At 38.2% G+C, this 26,236-nt stretch overlaps 1 protein-coding gene across 1 annotated transcript in view; it reads left to right on the forward strand.

Annotated features, from left to right (window-relative positions):
* HDAC9 (histone deacetylase 9) overlaps positions 1–26,236 on the forward strand; it is a 455,676-nt gene that overhangs the window by 301,084 nt on the left and 128,356 nt on the right. The window contains exons 14-16 of the mRNA XM_059466708.1: positions 7,307–7,484; positions 14,134–14,267; positions 22,052–22,172. Coding sequence (XP_059322691.1) covers positions 7,307–7,484; positions 14,134–14,267; positions 22,052–22,172 — 433 coding nt within the window. The remainder of the gene's footprint in view (positions 1–7,306; positions 7,485–14,133; positions 14,268–22,051; positions 22,173–26,236) is intronic.

Consider the following 26,236-nt stretch of genomic DNA (forward strand, 5'->3'; position numbering starts at 1 on the left):
CTAAGTAAAAGAAGAAAATACTTGTTAATACTGAAAGTTAGGGCAAGACATGTGAACAGTTGTATTTTCCTTTTGCATTCATTCTTCCCTGCATTCTTTTTTTGGAAAGCACCAAGTGACTTCTGGAAAGTCAAGTTTTTTTCAGTAAAAGCAATAAAGTAACAAGAAACCTCTTCAGAGGTTTCCTTAAAGAACAAAAAAAACATTTACCACAAGATATTCAGGTGGTCTATTTTTCCCCTTTATTGTACCCCCAATTATTTGTACATTTGTATTAAGTATCTGGGAGAGTCAGAAAAAGAGGAAAAGATTCAGCCAGGAGTGAAGCTTTTGAGGAGGTGCTGCATTTTCTTTGGATGAGTGCTGTGCACAGTGCAGTCAGCAATTTAGCAGGAGTGACAGAAGTCAAGTACCTGCCAATGTCGGGAGCAGAGCAGGCAGGTCTCACAGGAGCAGGAACCAGGAGTGAATCCAGCAGCTCAGTTGGACTCCTGGAATTTCCCTCCAGTAAAAATGCTCTGACTTTTGGGCAACCTTTTTCAGTCACTTCCATAATTCCTTTCTTCTTAATCAACCAGGTTTCAACATAATGACTGCTTGATTCATGTTTCTTAACAAAGACCACCTTGTGACCACCTTGATTCCTCACTTACATGGCACCAACACGGGTTATGTTAAGATGGTCAGGCTTCTGGAATCTTTCTGTCCAAGAGAGGTAATTTTTAACCTCTCTCCCTTTAAAAGCACATGTCAGCAGCCCATCCACCTCCTCATGCAACAGCAGAGGTAAAAGGGAGGGTCCTGACCCTGCTGTTACATCCTACATGCTGTGACTCCAGCCAGCACTTGCACATTTAGCCATGCAACCCCATGGCCAAAACGCACTATGTCCTATGTGCCTCGATAAAGGAGCATGCTCTCGTTATCCCATTAAGAGTCTTTGCTCTTCCCCTATTTAATGGCCTAAAAGTGTTGTAAATTTTATAACATTTTTTGTCACGCCAAAGGCACTCCTGTGCTAGAAGGGAAGGATGGTAGGAGAGGGACAGGGAACTCTACAGCAGCAGCTCTGCAGCTCCAGGAAAAGGAAACAAAACTGGTTGAGGGTGATTCCTTGGGCTGTCACTGCAGTAGGACCAGTCTAAGTACTAAGCTCTGCCTTGACAGCAGCTGGAATAAGCTATTCCACAGTCCTTCAGAAGGCAAGGGGAAGGCACAGGGCATGGGCTTATTTTGCTGGGAGGAGCACCTTGCTGCCCAAGGCAAATCTCTGCCTGGTACTCCAGGCAGTTTGGGGTTACAGCTTCCATCCCACTGCTCTGTATCTGCACCCAAGGTTCAGTTTTGAAGACTTCATTTCTGTTTACCCATTTTCTAGTCAACACTGTGCTCCTTGGATTACAGCAAGAGAAATCCAAATTCTATAAACATCTTGATAACATGTGACATAATATATCCAGATGCCTCAAGGCTGACTGTCCTGTTTTTTCCTGTCTATGCTTTTCCTTGCTCTAAATCCATTTCTACCTATTCAGTCTATGTGTCTGTAACCATACTTGTAATTTACTTACTTTTCATAAAAATGCTGATTCTGAGTTTGTGGTTGACTACATTTCAGATTGTGATGCTGGGGTTTTTGATGACCATGGAAGTTGTGGCTACACATGTGGTTTTGTCAAAAATAGAAACTGGTAGGACATCTCGTGATGTGTTTTCTCCAAGTGACAGAGAAGTTAAAAAGATGTCTCAAGACATTCATTTGCAAGGATATCTCAGACTGATTTCTATTTTAGGTTTTATATATTGACAGAGAGACACCTTTCCTACACTTTCACATTTGTTCACACACTTTTTTTTTTGAAGACCTCAGGACCTATTTTTGCTTGGTTTCTGAAGGCAACTAGTTATGGTTCTGTTTGAGGACAGTAGGCAAAACAGCACTTCAAAAAACTCCTGTGTGAAAATTGCTAAAAATTCCACTTACCCACAGTTTTTTGTCCCACGGAACAAAACTCCTTTGTACAGGCTTTCATTGCTTTCTATGCTTTTTTTCTGTTACTTCTGAGGATAACCAAGGTCAAACCTATTAATATATTGTATGATATTTCTGAAGGACTGTTAACTACCTACTGGGTTGAAGGAGAAGTTTCTGGGTGACCAGAATTTCTGATTCAGTCAGACTTTGGATGATGCTGTCTTAGTTTGGGCCAAGACTGCCTTCACAGGGACCTTAAGGCAGAACTGAGCTCTGTTTGCTGCAAGCTGAAGAAGCCTTTTTGCTGGATGCAGTCACTGGCTGGCCGGGACATCCTTTGGATGCATTCAGCTGCACTGGGAAGGTGGGAAGCCTAGGAGGGTGGTAGAGAAGACAGGTGGCAGGATTTGAGGTTGCTCTGTTCCCATGTTGCCACAGGGGTCTGGACAGGTCCTACTCCAACAGGAGCCATGGGGTGAGACAAGGCATCAGAGCAGGCATCAGAAATATCCTTCAAAAGAAGGAGAGAGAGGAAGGTCTGAAAGGCAGCAGGTCTTGTTTTCATCCTTACCTAGGGCAAAATTTTCTGAAGCATTTGCATGTAGCTTTCCCCATCAGGAAATTACCCATCCTTTGGGTAATTTTCTGAAAATCATGTGGAAATTAGCAAACAGACCACCAAAAATGCTTTGAGAGGAAAAGCTTTGTAAGGTTAGTAGTGCTTAAGGTCTTTTGGGAGAGGAAGGCAGGACACACAAAACATGGCAAGACTTTTACAAGTCTATAGAAATTAGCACACACTTCATACTTCAGGAGAATGCACCAAAGGCACAACAAGAGAGGGATATAAACCTGGCCACAAATATATGAGAGTAGCAATCATATTATTAAGAAATGTAAAATTTTCTCTCCCTAAGAGGAAAAAAAGTTCTCTACCACAATGAAAAAAAGCCAAAGCATAAACCCTGAAGAGAGGTGTGAATATGCCCATACACATGCAGGATTATGCTACAGACATACAAATCTTTGGATTTATTTAGCTGTGACTAAATATTAACACAGTAAATTAAAAAAAAACCAGACTGCTAAGAGGCAAAAAAAAGCTTTTATGTGTGAATCCCACATCTTTTTTTTTTCTCTGCACAAAACATAACAGTTCAAAGTACTGTGAATATGTAGATAGCTCACCTATGCTTTATCCTCCAACACAGACCATCTAATAATCCAACAAAATGTACTTGTGATTTATCAGGTCTCACACCAGTAGAAATAAGTAAACAGACTTCATTAAAATATTAGAATTTACAAAACATTTAACTCTAAAATGTGCAAATTACACTTCTACATGAAAGGAATATTCACACTAACCCAAATTAATCCAAAGCCCTGCTAAACAAACTTTACAGTAATACTAGGAAAACAACAAATATTTACCTCCCATGCTCCCAAAAGGCTCATCTTCTTTTTAGATACTGATTCTAAAATTCCTTCTCAAAATAATTACTGAGAGCTTGAGCTTGTTTCTGTGGAAGGGGATGGATGGCCCTCCACCAGCTCCAGCAGAGGCCCTAATTGCTTGCCTCTACTAATAAACTAATCTCAGGCACCTGGAACTAGCAGGCTCCATGCCGGGCAGACAGGGCTCAGGTTACCTTAGAAATGCTCCAAATATATTCACACAAATCACTCGCCCTGCAGATGTGCAAATACGGCTTTTGTCATATTGCTGGAGAGACAGACATGTGTTTGCAGGGCTGCAACACATAAAACCTGAAGATGAATTCATTGTGTTCCTTTAATCCCTTCCAGAGGCCAGGTGGGCATTTGGGGAGCCAGATAAGTGTGTTGATTATCCACATTACTCATTGCATTAATCCACTTGTCTGTGACTCAGAGTATCAGAAATGCTTACAGCATAAATATGTAGGTGGCTGGAAAAAATATATGTATTTCATGAGTGCCTGTTGTGTGTAAAATAAAACCTAATCAGGAAGTTAACCTAAAACTTTGACTAAAATCTAAAGAAGTCTAAACTTTGCTGATGTCTACAGTTTGTTAATATTACAGTTAAAGGATCTGGATGCCATGAGAGGATGTAAGCCTTGGTAAAAGCCTTGTGAGACAAATTATTTTTAAGAAATTTTAAAAGATTTTCTGTGTCTTCAGAAATTAAAGCAGGTGTCATGCAATGTCCATGGAACCTTCCAAAAATTTCTTCTCCTTCCCTGAACAGATTATGTTGAAAAATATATGTCAAACACAGTAGGTTCTTGGTTTCATTTGAGGAGGAGAGAATGACATAAATAGGACCCACTTTAACCTGTAAATGGAGGAGAGAAAGAATAGGCTGTATTCTTGGTCTCCAACAAAGTGCTGAAATAGACGTCTAGTTTAGGTGATGTTCACACAGATTGATACATATTTTAAAAAAATTTCAATTTTTTCATCTGCATAAAAAATATTGTTTCTATTGACTACACAGACACAAACACAAAATTACTTTAGAAACAAAGTCAGGAGCATCTCACAAAGTTATCTGTGTTGTGTTATATTCTAAACTTTTTTTTTCATCTTCTTCAAGATACTGTAAAAAAATCCCAAACCCAGAAAACAAACAACCCAGCAAAAATAAACCAAAACAATAACATCAAAACAAACAAACCAAACCAACAAACAAACCCAAAACCCACAAACAAACCAAAAAAAGCCCACTTAAATTGACTTTTTTAGATCAGAGACCTGGAAGGATTGTGTTTTAGATATTAACCGAATGGCAAACTTGCAGCTTCACTGAAAAAAAAAAGTGCAGATATTGCAAAACTGAAATTCAGGTCTGTAAGCAAAAGAAGGGCAGCTCTAAATCCTCAGAGCTCAGAGTCATCCAGCCCTGAGGAAATCCAAATGGAGACAGCATCCATCTGCCCTCAATGACAGCTGAATTTCCAAGACTTCTTTAAGAAATATGTTTCAGTAATAATGTTTGGTGAAGACTACCACAATCCACTGGTGCACCTTTACTAGCTTGAAGAACATTCCAAAAGTGAATAAATCCTTTTGTCTTCTGTACTCTAATTATTATCAGAAAAGTGAACTCAATTAATGAATCATTAACATGTATGAACATTGAAAGATACATCAGAAAATCCCTTGCTCAAAGAACTACAGAGACAGCATCCATTTAATGAATGCAATGAAGACAACATACAAGGTGAGGAGAGCAGATTTCCACGGATTTCCTGTCTGGCAGCAACATTCTGTGCCATGAATGGCTCCTGCAGGCAGGAGTTTGGCTCCTTCCAAACTCCTCAGCAGGGAGTTTAGAAGAGTAGGCAGGAGATTGTGAATCCATGAGCATCAGACAGACAGTGCTGCTGCCATCATTTGATCTAGGATGCAGGGGGTAATCAATAGCAAAATACCTCCTGTGCCTACTTTATTGTCCACTAAGCCAGCCTTGAGGAAAGTGAATGCTAAATTCTCGCAAAGGAATGTATCTACTTCTGTTCTCCAAAGGGAGAATATTCCACACAATATTGTGTCCGTGCATTCTTCACTCGTCTCCAATCACACACACTCTCAGAAAAGGTTGTAAAAGATATGTATGCCTATGAGAACAACAACAACAAAAATCTCCTCTGAAAATTTATCACAATCAAAATTCTTACCAAAACTAAGCAAAAAGAGATTTCAGGAAAAAAAATCCTGAATGTTAAGTTTTATTATGTTCAGAGATGGATACACAGACCTCTTCAGATAGCTCAAGATATTTCCTGGAATATGTAACACTATCCTGTCATTGAACATTTAAAAAACAGAATGAAAAGTTGGGGACTGTATTTTTAAAGGAAGGGAAATGGTTCAATGACTCTAAACCAAGACAATTTTTGTAAAACCTCTTTTTACTTACTCTTATTTTTTCTTCATTTAGTCACTTATGACAGGGTCCCAGCTGATTTACCTCTCCCATGACCTTATGTCATTTCACTGAAGTAGTGACCCTAGATATTAATGTGGGTTTTGGGGCTGCCTTTTAAAGCATTTATTCTCATTTCAGCTATTATTGATGAGCACTTGTTTGCATAAAGGCCTCTTTTATAACATGCAGGGTAGACATTCTCACATCCTATGAGCTGCCAATTTATTTTGCAGTGTGTGATGGGCTGGGGTACTCCCACCTGCCTTCCCACACAGCCTGAACTCAGCTTCACCTCTCTGAGCAGCCAGAAATCTCTCCTTGACCAAGCCAGGCCTCTGAGCTGCTGTCCCAAACAACCACACACAGCAATGCTAATTGTTACTGGGTTTATTAAAAAAAAACAGAAAAGAAAAAGCCACACACACACACACACACACACACATATATATATAGATATGTATTCCTGCATTCATATATATTGAGCCCAGGTGAGGATAAACAGAGCCTGCAGTTGTAAGTCATAAGTGTGAATTTCAAGTGAATTCATATTAAGTGGTTTGAAAATATTTCTCTAGCATCCACTTTTGGCTGAGGTTCTGGGACTGCATGCACAGAAAAAAGAAAAACAGAAAGGAAAGGCTTTGAGAAGCAATCCTACTCCGTGGAGTGAGCCAGGTTCCTACTGGCTTTGCAGGGTTTTAGCCTTTGTCATGTCAGCAAAAGTGACCATCTGTTGACAAAACAGAAGAGAAAATCTTCTTTTCTACTCCATTATACTCTTTTCACACCTGCCTATTTCCTTGAAGTGTTTGCCTCTGCCTACAGCCAGCAGCAGTTATGACAAAAAAAAAAAAAGGTTCCTAAGTGGGATCTCACATAACAATTCCTGAATTTCTAAACAATTTGTGAAAACCTATATGCAAATCATTGCTACTTTCCAGGGAGTTCTGGGAACTGAGTTAACTGCAGAAACTCGACTCTCAGTTGCTCAGTGCATTTGGTACTGAGTAGTAAGAACATCACTTTTCACTTTCAGTGCTGTGGGAAAATTTAACTTCTATTTGTGTACAGTCATAAAACGCATGTTCTAACATCATATTATGTATTCAATATATTAGAAAAACTTTGTATTTTATAAGCCTTTGCATGGGAAGCTGCTTTTCCTGTCAGGGAGAACTGACAGGTTGCCTGCCATCACCTACTCTCCAGCAAAGTCAGTAGCCCACACTGTCAGTGTGAAAACATCTGTTGAATGGATTTATTGAGAGAGCCTTAGGTACAGATTGGGGGGTGGGGGTCCCCACTGTTTATTACAGCCCTGACCTAATGAACTTAATTTGTTGACATGTTTCCCTCAGTGTTTTACTTGATCCCATCTCACATTTCTTTCTACTGTGCTGTTTTCTTGGAAACAGGAGTTCCTGGCACATCAGCATGTCCACCAGTTGCAAATCTACCAGGCTCAGATGGCTACAGTTGGCATGGCAGGATCAGATAAACATCGACCACTTTCCAGGACCCCATCTTCCCCCACTGACTCCACATTACCTCACCCAAACATGGACCAACCCAGCCAGCATGTCTACACAACTGGTAGGGTTCCCTAAAGACTGATTTTAATAGGCAGGGAAAATGCATTTGTTCATGTGGGATCAACAGACTTAAATACCTCAAATGCCTCCTGCAGCAATGCGCTCAGTTTTAGCCCTATTGCTCCTCTGTTTTATGATGCTATACTGGCACCAACTCAACCAGTGCAGCTGATAAATCACAGGGTTAATATTCACACAGTCATAAATTATTATCATTGACTAGCTCTAGCAAAACAGAAACAGGTGCATTTTTGGTACCTTTAAGTCATTTATAGCTGTTTCTTTCATTTCTCTATTCTCTGGTTCTATTCTTTGTGTTCTCGTTGCCTGTTTTGTAAAGAGACCACCAATAATTTGAAGAAAGACCACCAGTAAGGAGGAAAACTGTGATGTAATTCTCAATGTCTTCATCTGACAAATCAGTCTTTGCTTCAAGGTCTCTTTCTCTACAGAAAGAGCAAAGCTGTAGGCATGACTAAGTGCTGATGGTTACAACTTCTGTGTCATTCAGCAGTTGTGCAGAGTCCACAGAGGCAGGTTTTATCCTTATGTCCTGGGCATTCCAGTCAGTCAGGAAGCATGTGCTGTCCAAAGAAAAGTGATTAGAACCTCAAAAATCTTCAGTCAAAGGAAGGAAAATGACCACAGAAACCTCATTTCTTATTGTGGGTAATCTAACCTTGCATGAGAGTCCACCTTTTTAAAAGCCTGAATGTCAGTATCACATTAAAGCACGGTCAGAAGCTAAGATTTACTTTGTGCACAAAGAAAAACAAAAGAGGGGGAAAGAAATACTTGCAGTTACTGTTTATGAAGGTTTATGCCAGAAGTTTATTTCCTTCAGCTGGCAGAATTCCCCATGCCCTGAAAGTTTGCATTTTTTCAGGCTATGACCATGAGTTTATTAAGAATGGAGTCCTTAGTGGGCACTGTATGTAACTGTGAGACAGCGTGCTCCCATCTTTCCAATCAGAATGTGACCTTGGCACAAGCAAAAATGTATTATTACTGTTGGGTAACAAACATTTGGGTTGTACAGGAACAAACATACTAATTCACTTTCCATGAGTTTCTCCACAAAGAATAGCCAAGTATAGACAGGATTCCTAAACCAGACCACTGTATTTCTAGTCGTATTCACAGAGTCCCCAAAACATTGTAAACTCATTCTAAGATTTGCAGAGCACACCAAAAGTGAGCTCACTGTGTGTAGGCTTCACTGTCCCTTTCAAAAATCTGCCATTTCAAAAAAAAAAGAAAACCCCAAAACCTGCAGTCCCTTTCAAAAAGCTGCTGCTTCAGCCTGATTGCTAAGGTTTACTGACATCTTTTATAATTCCCAGTGAGGGGAGTAGGGTCAAGGGGGTTACATAGATCTGTGGACTTGTGGCATTAGTGGAACTAATCAAGAAAGAAAGTGTGAAGTTGAGATGGAAAAATAAGAGAAGGAATGAAACTGTGTACAACAACACTGAATGGAGACGGTGATGGGAACGGGACATCCCTGGCATAAAGGGTGGAAATGCAGACAGATTAGGCAGAGTCAAAATTTACCCTTATAGTAATTGCTACGTGAACACCAGTGGAAAGAGAGAGAGAAAAAGAGAGGAAGAGAGGGAGGGAAGGAGACAGGGAAGGAGACAGGGAGGGAGGGAGGGAGGGAGGGAGGGAGGGAGGGAGGAAGGAAGGAAGGAAGGAAGGAAGGAAGGAAGGAAGGAAGGAAGGAAGGAAGGAAGGAAGGAAGGAAGGAAGGAAGGAAGGAAGGAAGGAAGGCCAGCTTATTACAACTGAGATTGTCAGTCCACTAAATTCCTTTTTTCAAAATATGAAACATCTTTTTCTTGAATCCCTCATTCTTGTTTTACTGAATCTTTTTTCTTCCCTTCATTGTCATCCAAGGTAATAATCTCTATCGATTACCGAAAAAAAATTAAATGCTCATATTTTCATCAGCCCTACAACTTTATACTTCTTTTTCTCCATCTCTGCTCTGTACCCTCAGTACTTTTATATCCTCTAGGTACTGGCAGCTGTATCTATGCTAATAGCCAGTACCCCCTGGCTGATGGACCAGAGCACACAGCTCTGCAGTAAAGCCTTTCCTTTCTGCTTAAAGAAATCTCTTTCCCTGACATGTGTCTAGGCTTACAGACCTGCACATGTAACCTTTATCATTCCAGCATTTGAGTACATCAAAAATAAAGCTATTTTTATGAGACTGATACCTTTGGAGTGACAATGAACAGAAACTGCAACACTAACAGTTCTAATACAAGTTTCTGTGAGAAAAAAAAAGCAACCCAACAAAACAATTTGTGTGTATTATTAACATATGGTATGTTATGGTATAGAATGACTTTATCTGTTCATACTATTTCCTGGATCTGGATGGTGCCCTAGCATTTATTCATTGACCACTTGAAAGAAAGAAACTCAGACCCAGATTTATTTATTCTTATTTGGCTTTTAGAAAATCCTTTAGGATGAAAGTCCTGAGGTATGTGGTCTGATCACAGTGCTGACGTGTTCTAAGCAGAGTTGGGCTTCAAACCTCTGGAGGTCCCTGCCCACCTGAGCTATCCTACGGTTCTATGATTTTCTCCCTTAAGAGAGCACGAGATGGAACCAGCCATTGTCCACAGCAGTTGCAACACTACCATTTGTAAAGCATGGAAGGAAGGAATGCGTGTGTGCAAACAGAGAAAATTCTGGTCCACCATAAAGCAAAGGCAAATTCAGACTCTAGAAATTAATCTAATAACATGTCCCTGCCTTGAGTTGTTATTTACTTTTGGGGTTATTTTTCCTATTTAAAGGCAATATATTCTTGGAGGAAAAAAAGTTAGGAGGAAAACAGTTGTAGTAGATTATTACAGGGGCATCAAACTGAGCCCGTATTTTTGTGAGTCATGAGAAAAATACTTCTGGCCAAATATCTGAAGGGAATCAGAACAGAGATTTTTGTGAGAATTAAGCAATATATACACAGTATATTCACAAGATAATGAGTTAAAGGTGGAAAAAAAGTCCACTTAATTTTCATTTAGGCAGTTTACAGAATACTTGACAATATTTAGTTCAGATTTTTTGTTGGAATAATTTATTAGATATTCTTCCCTTGGATTTTCTTATTGGTACTGTTATTCTCCAGGGCAATTAATCTTCTTCAAAGCATGCTGTTAGCCAATGATTTTTAGGTCTCTTGTTCTTCCCTCTGTTTAAAATATTATTAAAAGAAACTGACCCAAATAAAGCATTTTGGAAATGGATGTGTGTTAGGGAGTCCCCAGCAGGAAAATCTTGGGTTTTTTACTGACTTTAAGCAAATTCAGTTTCTTTTGTCCTGTGTCCCCTATCATTATATGGTTCAATGGTGGCACCATTCCCGTCTGTCTTCAGGGCCACATTCTGACCTCAGTAATATTGGTGTAAATCCAGAATAAATCCACCAGTCTCAGTGGAGCTGCTCAGATTTACACAAGGAATCTGAGAGCAGAATCTGGCTGTAGGTATTTGCTCTGGAGAGACAGAATAACCATCTTTTATTAATATTTCACAGCAGTCTGCAATTGAAAACAGTTGTCTCCCTCTCTTCTTCTTTCTTTTTTTTTCTTTTTTTTTTTTTAATGTGGGGGTGGGGAGATTATTGGCTGAATCCTGTTAGGGAAATCCTAGAGGCTATTTTTAGCAGTAAGCTCTACTGCTGCATTCTGGTATTGTACCAAGCACATGTGCTGTATGACCAGCAGCCACACATCTGAATCACTTGCACATCCTAAATCAATTTAAATGCTTGAAATAAATGAAAACATATATTTCAGTCTTTTCTTAAGTCAATTAATCCTCCTAGAAACAAATTTAATACTTAAATACAAAGATATTCATTGTGAATATCTTGGTATTAAAAAGTTTGGAGCAGATGCTTCTGCCATGCAATACTGGCCTCATTTCATTAAACTGATTTTTGATTCAGAAAAAATAACTCACATACAATAAAATTAGAGTTCTAGTTATATTTTATTTCTGAAAAAGTGCTAAGAAAATAAGTTTATGTCAACCAGAGGAGGCATCCTGAAGACACACTTTCAGTGTTTCATTTCGAAATTGGTTGCAACGCTGATACAGGAAATAAAGAAGTGTCATTATTACACCCAACTCTGTATAACAAAAACATAATAATATGTTTTTATTTATTAATATAATTTCTATTACTTGCTATTTGGACTATTCAAGTAAGAAGAATAAAAAATTAATTGAAAGAATGGCAGGCAGAAGTAACTTTCAACTTTCAGCTAATTTTTCTTAATGTTTAACAAGCATTTCTATTCAAATCCATTTGATATAACAGCCTGTCCTACCTGAAAGCTTCTGAAAGTCCTGATGCCTGTACAGTCAGCACATAAACAGCTTCCCTGTGGGTCAGGGGGATGGGAGGAAACATTTTCTTATCTGTTGGTATAATGGCCACTGCCAAACTGGACAAGCTGAGTAGCCAACAGCCTGCAGGAATTAAAACTGTGAGTGCCAAGAAAAAAAAAAGTGAGGCATGTGAGCATGCATTTTTTTGTGTGCATACTTCCAAGTAACTTACAAGACCTGATGATAGAGCAGTGAGGAACTGCAGAGAAAGGAAATTATTAACTGCTTTGACAATGCCAGCAGATATTTTAAGCTGCATTAGCTTATTAGCTCCAGGTTTTCACTGTTTTTTTCTTTCTTTAAAAGAAAACAGAACAAGAAAGTAAATTAAAAAATGTATTGCTAATGAACGATTATTTTTGCTAGGTAATAATTTTGCATAAACTCGGTCATACTGCAGTTAGGTTTTATATTTGTGTTCTTCTTACCCTTAACATAAGTGTATTCTCATTTTGGCTTAAATACCAAGATCCCAAAGGATCAGTTCCGAAGTGCATGAGCTAAGAAATATGGCAGCATAAATATTTCTAGAGCAGCATAACTTCTGGCTGGCTTCTAACTGAATTATCTCAGAAACTTAACTTTGAATCACCCACGATGTACACAGGCTCTCATTCAGAAAAGCTTTTTAAGACTTTATTGATGTTCAATACCCATTAGAGAACTTTCTTAAATAAAGGTGGTGTTGAGAATTTTGTTGAATCTGGACTTTAATTTTGTATTCAGTTGCAGGCGAATACAATTTTCCCAGAATTGTGTTGGCATCCCCAATAATGGTGGCACATAAGATGTTTTGAATGCCAAGTATTGCAGTTTGGAGAAATAGTTAATTTAGTCTCTTTCAACTGTAAGGGAAAGAAAAAGCCAAGTATTTCCCAAATGAAAATGGTCCACATACGGTAAGGAAAATAATTTTTGTTCCAGACATGTCTAGGAGAAATGCAAAGAACAAGTAAATACAGAAAATCATTTTTCAGTGTTTCAGACTTGGTTTGAAAGCCTTGAAAATTGAATTTAGCTTGAGCCTACTCACTAAAATTTCTCTTTTGCTCCCAATACACAGTTACAGAGCAATGTGATATTGATAGTTTTTTTTTTTTTTTTGTATAGAGCTGTTCTGTTCTTGAGTAAATGACCATAGAAAATTCAAAAGGTACCTTGCACTTGCAGTCAAACAACAGGATTTGATCCTAATTGAGTAGTGGGTAGAACTTTTCTTTTTTAATGAAAAAGGACTCTGGCCACCACTGTTTTGACTCTCTGAAACATTCATTTGATATGCTTTGAGATCTGGAATTAATATAGCATTAGTTAAGCAGTAAAACTGCAGAGTACCATTGCCATTTTGTAATTTATTTTTAAAGGTTTTTCTAAATTATATTGTTTACACTTCTATGCATAACATTTTCTTTTTGTATATGGGTTAACAGCTTTAATTAACTTTAACCACTAGAGAAAGAGAAAACAAGTGATTCAGTAGGGAGACTTTTTTTCTAGCCATAAAATCTTTCAAAAGACATCACCCAATTACCCTTCTTCTTTATAGTTAATTGCATTTATTAATATAATTTCTTGAGAAATAATCTTTGCTTTATTGGTGTCACAAGATTCACCTCATAAATCAAAGTTCAGAGTCCCACAAAGGAAAAAGAAATTTAGATCCAGAGAAGGGCAAAAAAGCTGGCGAAGGGTCTAGAAGGTGACTCCTGTAAGGAGCACCTGAGTGAGCTGTGGGTGTTTAACCTGGAGAAAAGGAGGCTCAGGGGAGACCTTACTGCTCTCTGCAGCTGTCTGAAAGGAGGCTCTGGCCAGGTGGAGATTGGTCTCTTCTCCCAGACAAACAGCAACAGGACATGGGGGCATGGCCTCAGGCTGTGTCAGGGGTGGTTCAGGTTCAGGGAGGACACCAGGAAGAATTTCTTCCTAGGAAGGGCTGTCAGGCACGGGAATGGTCTTCCCAGGGATGTGGTGGAGTCACCATCCCGGGAGATCTTGAAGAAACAACTGTTCATGGCACTCAGTGGTCTGGTCTAGTTGACAAGGTGGAGAAAGGCCAAAGATTAGACCCAGCGATCTTGGAGGTCTTTTCCAACCTAAATGATTCAGCGGGATTTTCGTCTTGCTGCAATTGTCAAATAAAATCCAGTTTTGCTAAAGCATGCATGACAGGTAACAGTATAACTTGCATTTGTTTCATTTGTTTCTGATTTTGTGCTGTCTTTGTGCTGAAGGTGTTGTGTATGACAGTCTGATGCTGAAGCACCAGTGCATGTGTGGGAACTATGCCAATCACCCTGAACACGCTGGAAGAATCCAAAGCATCTGGTCAAGGCTGCAAGAAACTGGGTTGCTAAACAAGTGCGAGGTAATTAAAAATTAAGACCAGATACCTGACTTGCTAAAGTAAATAGCAAATTCATTAACTCCTAAACCTGTCTTACTTCTGTAATAAGAGAGTAATTTGTTTTAGGAATTATTTGGTCGTAACTGATAATATAAAAATAATGCATTACAGGAAAACACACTTCCCAATCAGAAAATAAAGAATTTACACAGTGTATGCCTCCACATGCATCAGAATATAAAACCCAGACATGATTATTCCTCACCTTTATAAAGGAATGTAGACAAGCAGTAGTCAAAAAGTGCAGTCCTCCCAACAGCATGATTCTTAACTTTTACAAGCAACTAAGGATTTTACTTCTGTAGCATAGAATACTTTTTAAAATTTAGTTTGTATCACTCTGTAAGCATATTGCATCTTGTCTTTTTTCAGACTTTAAAGTCTGTTTTCATAGCATGATCCTTTACCTGGTATACAACAGATCCCATGTGAAGCCCCAAGACATTCAAGAACAATCTTATAGGCAATAGCAAATTTGTAATTTTTTTCTGCTGCAATTTCCCTCAAAAAATTGCATATTAAACCTGATTCAAGAAAATATGGTCTGTAAGGATCATATACGATTTGGGTTAGTTAAAAGTAGCTTTTTCTTACCAGTCCTTGCTTCCTGTGAGTTGTGAAGCACTGTCAATTTCAGAAGCCTGTGGCAATTGCAGGTGTTTACTGCACTGCAGTACAAGTTAACAAAGTTCAGCAAAAATTTGCTAGTGTTCTGCAGGATCCTAAAATTGCCATGGCTCTCATGTTCTGTTTAATTGCTTTTGTTTATATCCTCATATTTTTACAAACCCAAAAGAACTGGTTCAATGGAACCCTTTGAATAGCTATTAGTGACTGTCCCCAAAGATTTTCTGTAGGTAGCTCAGTGTCCTAGTCAGTGAGATATTGCAAGCACTGTAAATGGATTTGTTTTATACACTCATCTAACTAGATGGCAGCACTCTAACAGGCTAATTCTTTTTTTTTAGCTTAGATAACTTTTTTGATGTTCAAGAAGACTTTCAGCAAGGCCCTTAAGGCCACCTATCACATGAGTGGTTTCACTGGGGAATCACATACTTCAAGATTGAGTTAAACATGCAGCTCAGTGCTTTATAAAATAAAGCCTGGTTACCTTCTTGATTAAGGACTCTGTATTACAAAGAAAAGACAAAAGAGGAAAAATAAGTAAAATGCAGTGTGCTGCTATGTGCTGCTTTCTTCACTAACAAACACCTGTTGCTGAAAAGTAAATTGTGTGGCTCTGAAATTTTAGAATTGCAAGAGGAAACTTTAAATCTTCCAGGAAACTCTTATACTGCATGCATCTCAAACTAACACATACCACTTTTTCATTTTACACCTTTTTTGACTATATTTGATTGAAGCATGGTTTAATATGCAATTTTTTGGGGGAAATTGCAGCAGAAAAAAAGGTGTAAAATGAAAAAGTGGTATGTGTTAGTTTGAGATGCATGCAGTGTAAGAGTTTCCTGGAAGATTTAAAGTTTCCTCTTGCAATTCTAAAATTTCAAAACCTGAAGCACAGCTTATTAGGTCTTGCATAATCAAGTGAGGGGGGAGAGAGTAAAAAAGTCACTTCATGTTGAACTGCATTCAGCTATTATTGACCCCAACTGTGTGCTTTGAAATGAGGCTGAAATTTGAAATGAGCTGTCAAAATGTAAACCCTGATGATAAAATTAAGGAGTCTCAGTGTGAAGCTGGTGCATAGATCTGGTGTTTATGTAGATCCTTTTATGTAGCTAGAGACAGAATTATATTTGGTGATGGAATCCTTTGTTTCACTAAATTATCTAGCATGTGCTGACATCAAACCAGTGCTTAAAACTGCTCACTTTCCAAAATAAGAAAGGCTACAGTGATGCACTTAATTGGTGCTTTGTTTGTATAGAAAGTCATTCAGCTGAATAGACACCTTGTGTCACTAAAGGAGTGGTTATTGCATTATCCAAGATATAAAAAGCCACAATCAAGGTGCTTTCTGGAACATACCACACCAAAAGTGCATAGTGAAAGGATCATGGGCAACTGCACTGTCACTTCTGCTGAATTCTGAATGCCCCCTCATGGACACTACCATTTCCTGATATAATTTCTCAGCATAATTTCCCACAGCTTTTGTCAGGGGTGGGAGATCACTGGTCAGGTTTTGCCCCATGCGTTACCTCATATACCGAGTCTAAAGTGCAGGTTAACAACTGCACCCTGCAGCAGCCACTTAGAAAATCCTCTGCAGTTATTGGGGAACTTTATTCTCTCTAACTAAAACAGCAGTCCCACAGGAGGGCTGCAGGCCCACTCTTTGTTTGATAAGGAGTTTTAGGACCAAAACTAAAGTTCAGTCAGAGGTAGCTCAGTTTTTTTACCTTGCACTGTATGTATCCTTGGGCACAGGTTTGTTTAGGGGGCCCTCCCTATTTTCAAGATCTAACAAGAAACCCTTATGAAAATTAACAACTTGTATCTCTATGACCCTTGTTATCTATAGCAGAGAGCTTTATGTGGTTCCTAAATCCTTTAGTGTGGATTAAGTCCTCTCACACAGCTCAGGTCTTTGGCAATGGAGAGATGACTGGCTGAGTGTTCAGAACTAACCTGGCACAGGATGATGAAAGTCATGCAGACTAAGGCTAACACCATGCTTGCTGCAGTTCATAGATTAATTTAGGTTGACTAATCTAAGCTTAATATATTGCCTTTGTATATACCTGCACATGTTACTCATGCTGACCCCAAATTATTTTTAAAATACAACTTGGCAAAATCATAACACGGTTTGAATGGGGTACACAAGCTGTGTATCTGCTACAAAATAAAATGTGTCTGAGACTTCTCTACCCCTGCAGCCAACTGGCATGGAAAGCCCATGTTCATGCTACCAGGAATGCTTCCTGGCCCATGCCAGTGACCAAACCATGTCTGGGAGTTGTTTGGAAGAGTGCTAGCTGCTGCTCAGCCAAAACAGTATGAAGGACCACTTTAGCAATTTAATAGTACAGATGATTGTGTTGCTCTGCCTGGGAATGTTTCCTGGCACTGCTTAGTTTACTGCTGCAGACACAGCCAGGAGGACTTGCTTTTCCAGACTGTATTTTGTCTTTCTAGCCATAGATACTTGTGCTCTAGAATTATTCAAACAACAGTTTGGAGGACTTTAGCTAAACCAAAAAATTAGTTTTAGCTTTCAGATTATTTTTTAAATCATATCCTACTTCCAAACAGATAGATTAATTCCTCCATAGGATTCCTCAAGGCAAGGGAAAAATACATTAGACCATTGCCAGTCACAGAGAGCCACATTTGAGGGACCAGCCCCTGACTGAGCTCAGGGCAGGAGAGTGGAGTAATTCACACACATCGACATCCTCACACACATCCATAGTGAACTTTTTTATAGACCTGGTATGTATGTATTGGAAAAACAAAATTGATACACAATATTTTTGCATTAGTTTCTAAGTTTCTATGTTTGCTGAAATGCCTGTTTGGTGTTTGTTAAAGGCTGAGTTATCAAATGCAGATAGGGGCAGCTAAAAGATGCAAAGATGGGTATAAAAACCTCCATTATGTTTTTTTTTTTTACAATTTTCCCTTGGTAAACAGCAATGCCTAGCGGCCCTACCTTTGGGACAATAAAAGGACTGAATAATGTTTTGGTAGGGGTGTCTCCACTTTTTTTAGGGAGAGGAAGTATTCAAATAACTCCTTTGGGGCTGTAATTTATACACACATGACTGACATTAGGCTACAGTGATCAGCACACTTTCAGAAAAGAAAAGAAAATGTAGCCATGGTCCTGCTTTGTGGCCCCACCTTTACCTCCAGTAGGGACTGTGTCCAGCAACACTTTTCAGCCTAGAATTTGTTCTAAATTTCAGTAGTTTTCTGGATTAGAGAGGCATCTTACACCTCCTGCTGTCCACATCTCATCAACTGAAGGGGAGAAAGGAAAGAATTTAAAGTTGAGTCTGCCAGATCACATAAACAGAAACATTTGAAAAACTCCACTCTTTGAACCTCAATTTGCCACTAAAGCTAAAATAATGCAGGAAAAGTTAGTCTTTTTTAAAGAGCAACAATATTTGGAGTGTTTAACATGTTCTAAATCAAGCTAAATCTTCAGAGTGTTAGGCACTAGATGACCAAAACATGAAGAGAATAAATGCATCTCTATGTGGGTGCATGTGTGTCAGAGGAATGCCTGAAATTCCCACATGGTGGATGTGGGAAGCAATGTGAGTATTCTGACTGGCACAGAACATGTTATCTGTGAGTAGTTTTGAAAGTAAGAGGAAAATTAACAACTATGAGAAATCTCAGGAAGGCAGGAAAAGATCTGGAGACCTTGTTTGCAAACTTGATAGCCTAAGGGAATTTCATACAAAAAGTACAGTACATTACACTAAGAGACCTGAGTGAAAAATACCCAAATTTTTGTAACAATTCATGTTAGTTTAGCAGAGAGAAACAGCCAGCATCACCTTTGTCCTTTTGAATCTCTGTCTGTGCATGAGTTTACTCTGCTGATAGTTCAAATAAAATCTTCAAGTTAATAGAGGCTGTCTGTGTGAAAATTTAATGGTCTCTTTTAAAAAGAAGACCAGACTTTGACCTTAATTTCTGTGAAAGGTGAAAACATCTTCCTGTTGTGAGGACAATGGATTTCTAGTTCTAGACTGATTTTTCAAGGCACTCAGGTGTAAGTATTTCACTCTCCTGAGATATATAAATGTTTCTGTTGATGAGGGAACCATATATGTCAGAGGACAAAGCCAACGCACAAATTGCCATACACATTAGAAAAGGATAACCTGCCTTCTACTAAGGATGTAGTAGATGGGAGGATGTATTGTTCAAATTCTCTGTAATGAAACAAATACTGTTCATCTGTTTTCCCATGCTACTTCTCCTTTTTTGTTGGCTTTATGCCAATTTCCTGCTACATTTTATAATTTTGATACTACCATGAAAATTAAGAAAATTAAGAGACACTTCCAAATAAAAAAGAAAGACGTGGCTAAAAGTGTAGGCGTAAAGTTACAAAAGTGCATATGTTCTGTTTTCTGATAACTCATGCTAGTTGAGAGCCAAAAGTGATCACTTTGCATAACTGAAGTTACATGAGAGACTCTGGCAACAGACTTAAAAGCTTGTATAGATTTGCTAAATCCTGACATCATTGTGTGAGAACTATTCTTAGAACATATTACAGGTGATTTTTAATGCACTTTTTTCCTCTGTGCAGAGCCTCAGATAGTTGAGGTTGATATGCAGAGATACTGCAAAGAGGGGGTGAAAGGAGCACAAAATGAGGAGCAGGGAATGCAGAAACAGCACAGACACGTTCACTGTTTACCCTTTCCTCCTGCCACCTACAGTGTAAATGTCCTTGCTGATGCTAGAGCTGGAGCAGCCATGGAGAAAGAGCACTCTGGGCTCTGCCAGCCCAGCTGGTGGCTGCCCTCCAAGGACCTCACTGTGGGCATCTGCCTGGAATGGGGTTTCCTTCTCAGAGCTGCTTGACTGCTGCACCTAACTGGCTTCTGCATAACCTGTTTGCACCCTAGAGAATTTGACTGGTGATACTGGGTAGAAGGTATGTTGTTGGCAAAACATTTTGGGAGACCACTTCCAGACCAGATATTGCAGAGCACCCATAGTAAAAATAATTGGCTGTGTGGTTTGTTATAGTTAAAGGGATATGGCATTCCATTTAACAACACTTAAAAAAACCCCAGACAATTAACTGTCTTAAACATGTCTGAGAGTTTTTGTATACCTTGTAGAAAATATGTGAGTAAGTATTTTGCTCAAGGTTCTTTGGCATGACCTTCATAAAATTCCTCTTTACTTTTCTTACACATTTTTTTATCTGTCTTAAAAGCCAGACTCCCTTCCCAGATTTGCTGTGGAGAATTGGGTATATACATTTGAAAGCAGCTTGTTAGAAACATGCACCTTAATGAGAATGGATGAAGGAATAAATGTTACCAGTCACCTCACTTGTGAAGAAAAATATTTAATCTGACCCAGAAGAACCATTACAGAGTTTACTGACTCCATGAAGTAACATAATGTGCTGAATTTGATTGTGCAACTGTGTGTTAAAAGGATGTGAGTGCACTGCTACAAATTCTCATGTGAGACTGGGAGAGGCTTGAAGAAATTAGAGATGAAAAAGGGTTTATTAAGTCATTTAGTTCTTGGATCATTCCCTAAAATGATTCTTTCCACTGCTGTGTCTAGTCAAGTTTTAAACACTGAGAGAAATAGGGCTTCCACCATTTCCCTGAGGGGGAGCTTGTTCCACAGTCATCTAGCTCTAACTCAAAGGATATTTCTCCTGATTAGTCAGAAAAAAATCCCACTGCTTAACTCAATATAAATTGTGTATGGATCTTCTGACCCCCCATCCCCCAGGCATCTCCTCTTTTCTGTAGTGCACATTCTCTTTAATAGTCATAATATCGCTTTCCTCTCCTAGTGCAGAGATTGGTGGTTTCCAATGTGTATGACAAGGTGGTGGATACAATAAGAATTTAACCTCCAAGAAAACTAGAACTAAATGAATTTCTGCAACAGGCAAATCAATCTAGTTGAAAATAGGGTAGTCTATTTAGATAAGTGCTCTACCTGTGTATCTGTAGACCTTGAGAGTCAGACAGACCCAGTCTAAGCTCTGAGAGAGTTGGCCTTCAGTGTTGATAAGGACCAGGTCTGCAAAAAAATCAAGATGTATTCTCTTTACTTTATCCAATATCAACAGGAAAGATGATCTTGGGTCCAGAACTTTGTTGACAGTGATGTTTATTATGCCCAATCCTGAAAAAAAATCAGATTCATGTTGCTGTATCTTCAAAGGCTGTGCAGCTCTAGCACAAGAAGATAAATAAATATTTTTATGATATGCTGTAACTCCAAATACACACAAGGAATACATATGCCAAATAAGAAAGTATTAGTTTTATCTTTTCTTTCCTATTTTTCTTCCTTCCTAAACTGATTTGTAGAAAGATGTCTCAGATTTTTACATCTTGTTTCGGGGCAAATATAGGCTGGAGACCCAGTCAAAAAGACAAACTTCACTTACAAAAATGTAAGAAAGCAAGTGAGTCATCATGTGTAGCAGCAAAAATATTAATCACATGTGATCACAAATGTGTGTATATTGGTATTGATCACACATTAAAAATTTAGAAACATACACAAATGTGTTACTAAAGCATTTAAAGTTTAATTTTCTTTTTCTCCCTGTCTCTCCTCACGGTGATCATGTTCCTCCTAGCAGCATAAATCACAAGTACTAGTAATGGTGCAAAACACATTAATCCTCATTCCAAACACATCTGCAGCTTACAGGTGTGAATAATATTTTGCTCTCTAAATCAGGTTTTTTTTTTTTCTAACCAGATTTCTTACTTAAAAAATATTTTATCTTTTTTTTTTTGTATCTCTCAAAGTATTATGTAGAAAAGAGTCAGAATATTTTATTTTTCTTTTATGTGAAACCCTGTATTAAGATAACTCTCCTAAGGCTAAAGTGAAGCATTTTGTGATAAAGCAAACACGCATTTGTTTTTCATATAGCATTATTTTAATAAACAAATCAGTGTCACATTCCTGCATGATGCAATTTCAACCCATTATTAATCATACTAAATGTTATTTCGAACCTTTACTTTTTTTTTTTCTCCCTAAATATTGTCAGTGGAATATTGTAGGCCTCTGCTGTTTTCTTTCAGCGAATTCGAGGTCGAAAAGCCAGTCTGGAGGAAATACAGCTGGTTCACTCTGAACATCATTCACTGCTGTATGGCACCAGCCCACTGAACAGACAGAAGCTGGACCCCAGGAAACTCCTAGGTCTGTACAGGCCTCTCTATTCTACTGAGAACAGCACATTCCAGCACTGTCATTAGTCATAGCTGGTGTCAGTTTAAAACACTTGGCAAGCAGTGTGACAAAAATTCACTTTTTCCAAATGCATTGCTATGTGCAAGGAGAATGTTACAATGGAAGCCAAATATAGATTAGCAAAATACACCGGCTGGAAGGCAGTGATACGAGTTTCTCCTCATTTGCTTCAAAAATCATCAGTGCTAACCTTTTACTGTAACTTGTTCTCCATTGGAGGTCAGTGGCAAATTTGAACACAGCTGGTTTTCTACCTCCTTGTATTCTTTGATTTGAAATTAGGAATTTAAGATACACTTGCTTGTCAGAATTGTTTGTTTGCTGTTCTCATTTGCTTCATTTCAACTATTTCAGCCACCCTGTCTGCAGATACTATGCCTAAGCTTTGCTAATAAGTGAACTTTATTTTAATGCCTTCTCATTATGCAGGATATGCTATCTTTCTGAACAACACGGGGGAAAATACATTAACATATTAAATGCACCTATGTTTGTACAGAAAAGCAGAAAACTGACAGGTTTTTCCATGTAAAATAGCTTCATGCGCAGCTGATGCTCAGCTTATGTCTTTTACAATACACAAGTAGGGTTAAAATGAGCTCTGCATGGATGATGTAACATGAAGCAAGTCTACTTGTTAGAAACACACAAAAACCTAGTGCATGAAAATCCATGAGTGAAATCCTGCTCTTTATGTCCCAGCACACTGGATGCAACACTCTAATTCTCAGTTATTTTTATAACACTTCTTCTAAGATGTGAAGCTTTTCCTAAATGTAATCAAATCTAACCCAAACAAAAATAACATTAACCATCAAAAGAAGTTGCTGCCACAATTCTAGTAATACAAAGCAGTTATTTTGCTTTGGAAACTTATGCTGTTTCTTCTGTAAGGCAGACTCTTGCTCCAGGAAGTCCTAAGATCATAATGTTATATAGGTTTATACATTTTCTTAGCCAAGGCAACATCAAAACTGAAAAATATTTACAGTATAATAGATTCTCAGGAGCTTGAATTTCTAAGTAGGAAATCCTCTTTAAAAAAAAAGCGCTTCCAAGAAAAAGTTCTAAATTCCTGCAATTCCAATTAAATTAAATTTCTGATTAAATTAGAAACATTTTTATTTGATTTCATCAACATTGTTAAATTGTTCCTTTTTGATACAGTCAAGCATTCCATTTCAATGATTTTGTTGGCTTTAATTACTTTTAATTTCTCTTTTACACTATTTAATATTGTATACATTGATACAAAATATTATTCCAGTTTTGGATCTCAGTGGTTGAGCAGCCTCTGGGATGCAGTGTGCAGTTGCAGGTACAAGGTTAAGAAGGAATGGACCTGACTGAATGTCTGCTGATCTACTCAGAATGTAGAAAGCTTTGTTTATCCAATCTCAGAAAATAATTTCTTGGCCCACAGTTTCTTACTGGACATGTTTTGCCTTTTTTATTGGACCCTTAGTCCAAGACATTTACTGTCTAAGTTTATATCAAGATCACACTCTTAGAACATATTCTGACTGTATCCTTGGCTCACTGCCCTTTTCTCTCTCTGTTTCTAGGATATTTTCTTGTTGCATCTCACATGGCCTTTTACCAAGACAAAAGTCAATAAAACACCCTTCCCACATGCTTTTTCATGTGCCTGTTTTCTGGCTGGAAGCTCGAATCATTTGGGCTTCCAGACTCTTGGACAAAGGAACCTAATTGTCTCTTTCTTACATTTTTTTCCAAAATGCAGTCCTGATTTTGGTGTCCCCATTTCAGTTGAAATTGAACCTAACCAATTCTGACATTAAAATTAACACCTTTGTATATTACAGAAATTCAATATACATGTAGGGAAAATATCTAAAGAAAATGTTTCTTATAAAGATATCATAAATAACAACATTGTCTCAGAAAAGATTTCTATTTCAATGAAAGTGTATAATTTTTTCTACAGAAATAGCTCCATCAAATGATGGCTTTGCATCTTAATGAAAAGTAGGACCTAACCTCCCTTTCTTCACTCCTCTACCCATACAAAAAGACAGAAGCACCATTTGCTCACTACTTATGCTCCAGAAAAGGTTTGTGTTTCATGTTCCTCATTGGAGGAGTGCATCTGCCTTCTCTGAAGTTTTTTTTTCTTTTTCTTTTGAAAGTGAGCTTTTACTCATCATTTTTCCTCAGTTTATCAGACTCTAAGGCCTCAGTCATCAATCTCCCAATCAACTTCCTTGACTTCTGTAGGGACCTGACCTCAGTCAGTGACGGGCTCCTCAGCACCTAATTTGACAAACTAGCTTCTATGCCTTTGTGCATTGATATTCTAGAATACAAGTCTTGGAACATTTCTAGTTCTATCAGTACACAATTGTACTGAATTTAAAGTGCTGGTGACTACAAACTTTGCCATAGCACAAAGTCAAAAAATTTTGACGATTTAGACTTATCTTCTATCTCACTAAAATATCTCAATATCTTCTGGAACCTTAACTTCAAATATCACGGGAAATTCTCACTCCAATTTGTTTTAGAGTAGCTTTTTGCTATTGATTGTCATTTCTGGCAGGCTGTTGTGAGCTTTCCTTTTTTTGTGAGGCTAGCTAAGCAATGGTTTCACTTTCTCTTAGTCCATCATTTCTCCACTGTTCTTTTCATTAAATCTCAATGTTTTTCTTGTTCTTCAGAGTTTGGCAACTACTATTTTTTAAGCCATCATGCAATAAGAAGTGAGCATTCCATCAAGCTTCTTGATACGCTGAAAATGCTCCCGTGCTTGTTTTCCCCAGTTTTAGTACTATCTTCTGATTGATTTCAGTGTCCTTCCTCACCATCTGCTTCTCTGTTTTTACTTAATGTTTATTGTTTTTAATAGCGTTCACCATGCACAATGTGCCTGGCTGCAGGGAGATAAATGAGAATTCATCTGCTGTCTCTTATGTCCCATCTCTGCCATGGAATTTAAGAAAAAATGTCTAGTCATTCAGTAATCTAAAAATTCCTTCTTTTATCTCAAATTACATCTTATGTTTCCATTAATGTCTTCTGTCGCTTTAACAGCACTAATTTTTTTAGTTATCTGCTTGTGACTTTTTCATCTTCCCCATAGTAAAAAGTGAAAAATTGGTCCCTGGATCTGCCTAGCAAGATCTGGAAACTCCAACTTGCACCTCTGACAGTCTCCTGCAGCCAACATTTCCTTGCATGTCTGGGGCCATTAGGACTCACAGTATGAGAATACTCTGCATAGCTGCTGCACCTGCATTTCCCCTGGTAGCTCCACAGGAGGTTTTGTTTGGCTTCTCTCGCACACTGTGCAAACTGATCAAAGGCCTCTCATCGGATAAAAATGCATCTTGGATTTTACTCAAAGTGTAAAGCACTTTCCTCATCCCAGACCTTGCAGTCTGGTCTCTCATACTTCAAAGATGATGGCTTATAGTTGTCTTTATGCATTTCATTGGCACCTGCTAAACATGAGTAACTGCAGCATTCACCCCTTCCATATCAATGGATGACTCCTCTAGGAAACTCCAGTGATTCACTATCTAATGTTTCCTCCAGATGGCAAAGTTACAAAGCCAGTTCTGTGATATGGCAGGGGAAAAGCTTATGTTCTCTTCCACAGCTGCCTTAGGATCAGATTACACACTGGGATAGGAACTGCATCGAGTCCTGAGATCCTTACCCAGTTTTCATACTGTCATTATCGAGACAAACCGTGAGTTTAGCAGTACCAAAAAAAGAAAAAATTAATAAAATGTGAGTATAAACATTAAGGTAAACCCTATCGTATTAGCCAATGTATAGAGTAGATTAGCTAGAAATTAAATTCTTAAGTCTATTAAGTTTTTGTTCCCTTTAGTATAATGTATTTACTGAATAATACTGAAAAAATAGTATTCCAAGTTATGTTTTCAAAATATTCATCCAATCATTGATGTAATGTAAATGAAGAAAAAGCATTTTTACATAGATAGAAAGACTAAGGTTGCAATTTTCAAAGGAGAAACTGTTTTGAA

The sequence above is a fragment of the Ammospiza nelsoni genome, chromosome 1, assembly GCF_027579445.1.
Source record: "Ammospiza nelsoni isolate bAmmNel1 chromosome 1, bAmmNel1.pri, whole genome shotgun sequence".
NCBI lineage: Eukaryota > Metazoa > Chordata > Aves > Passeriformes > Passerellidae > Ammospiza > Ammospiza nelsoni.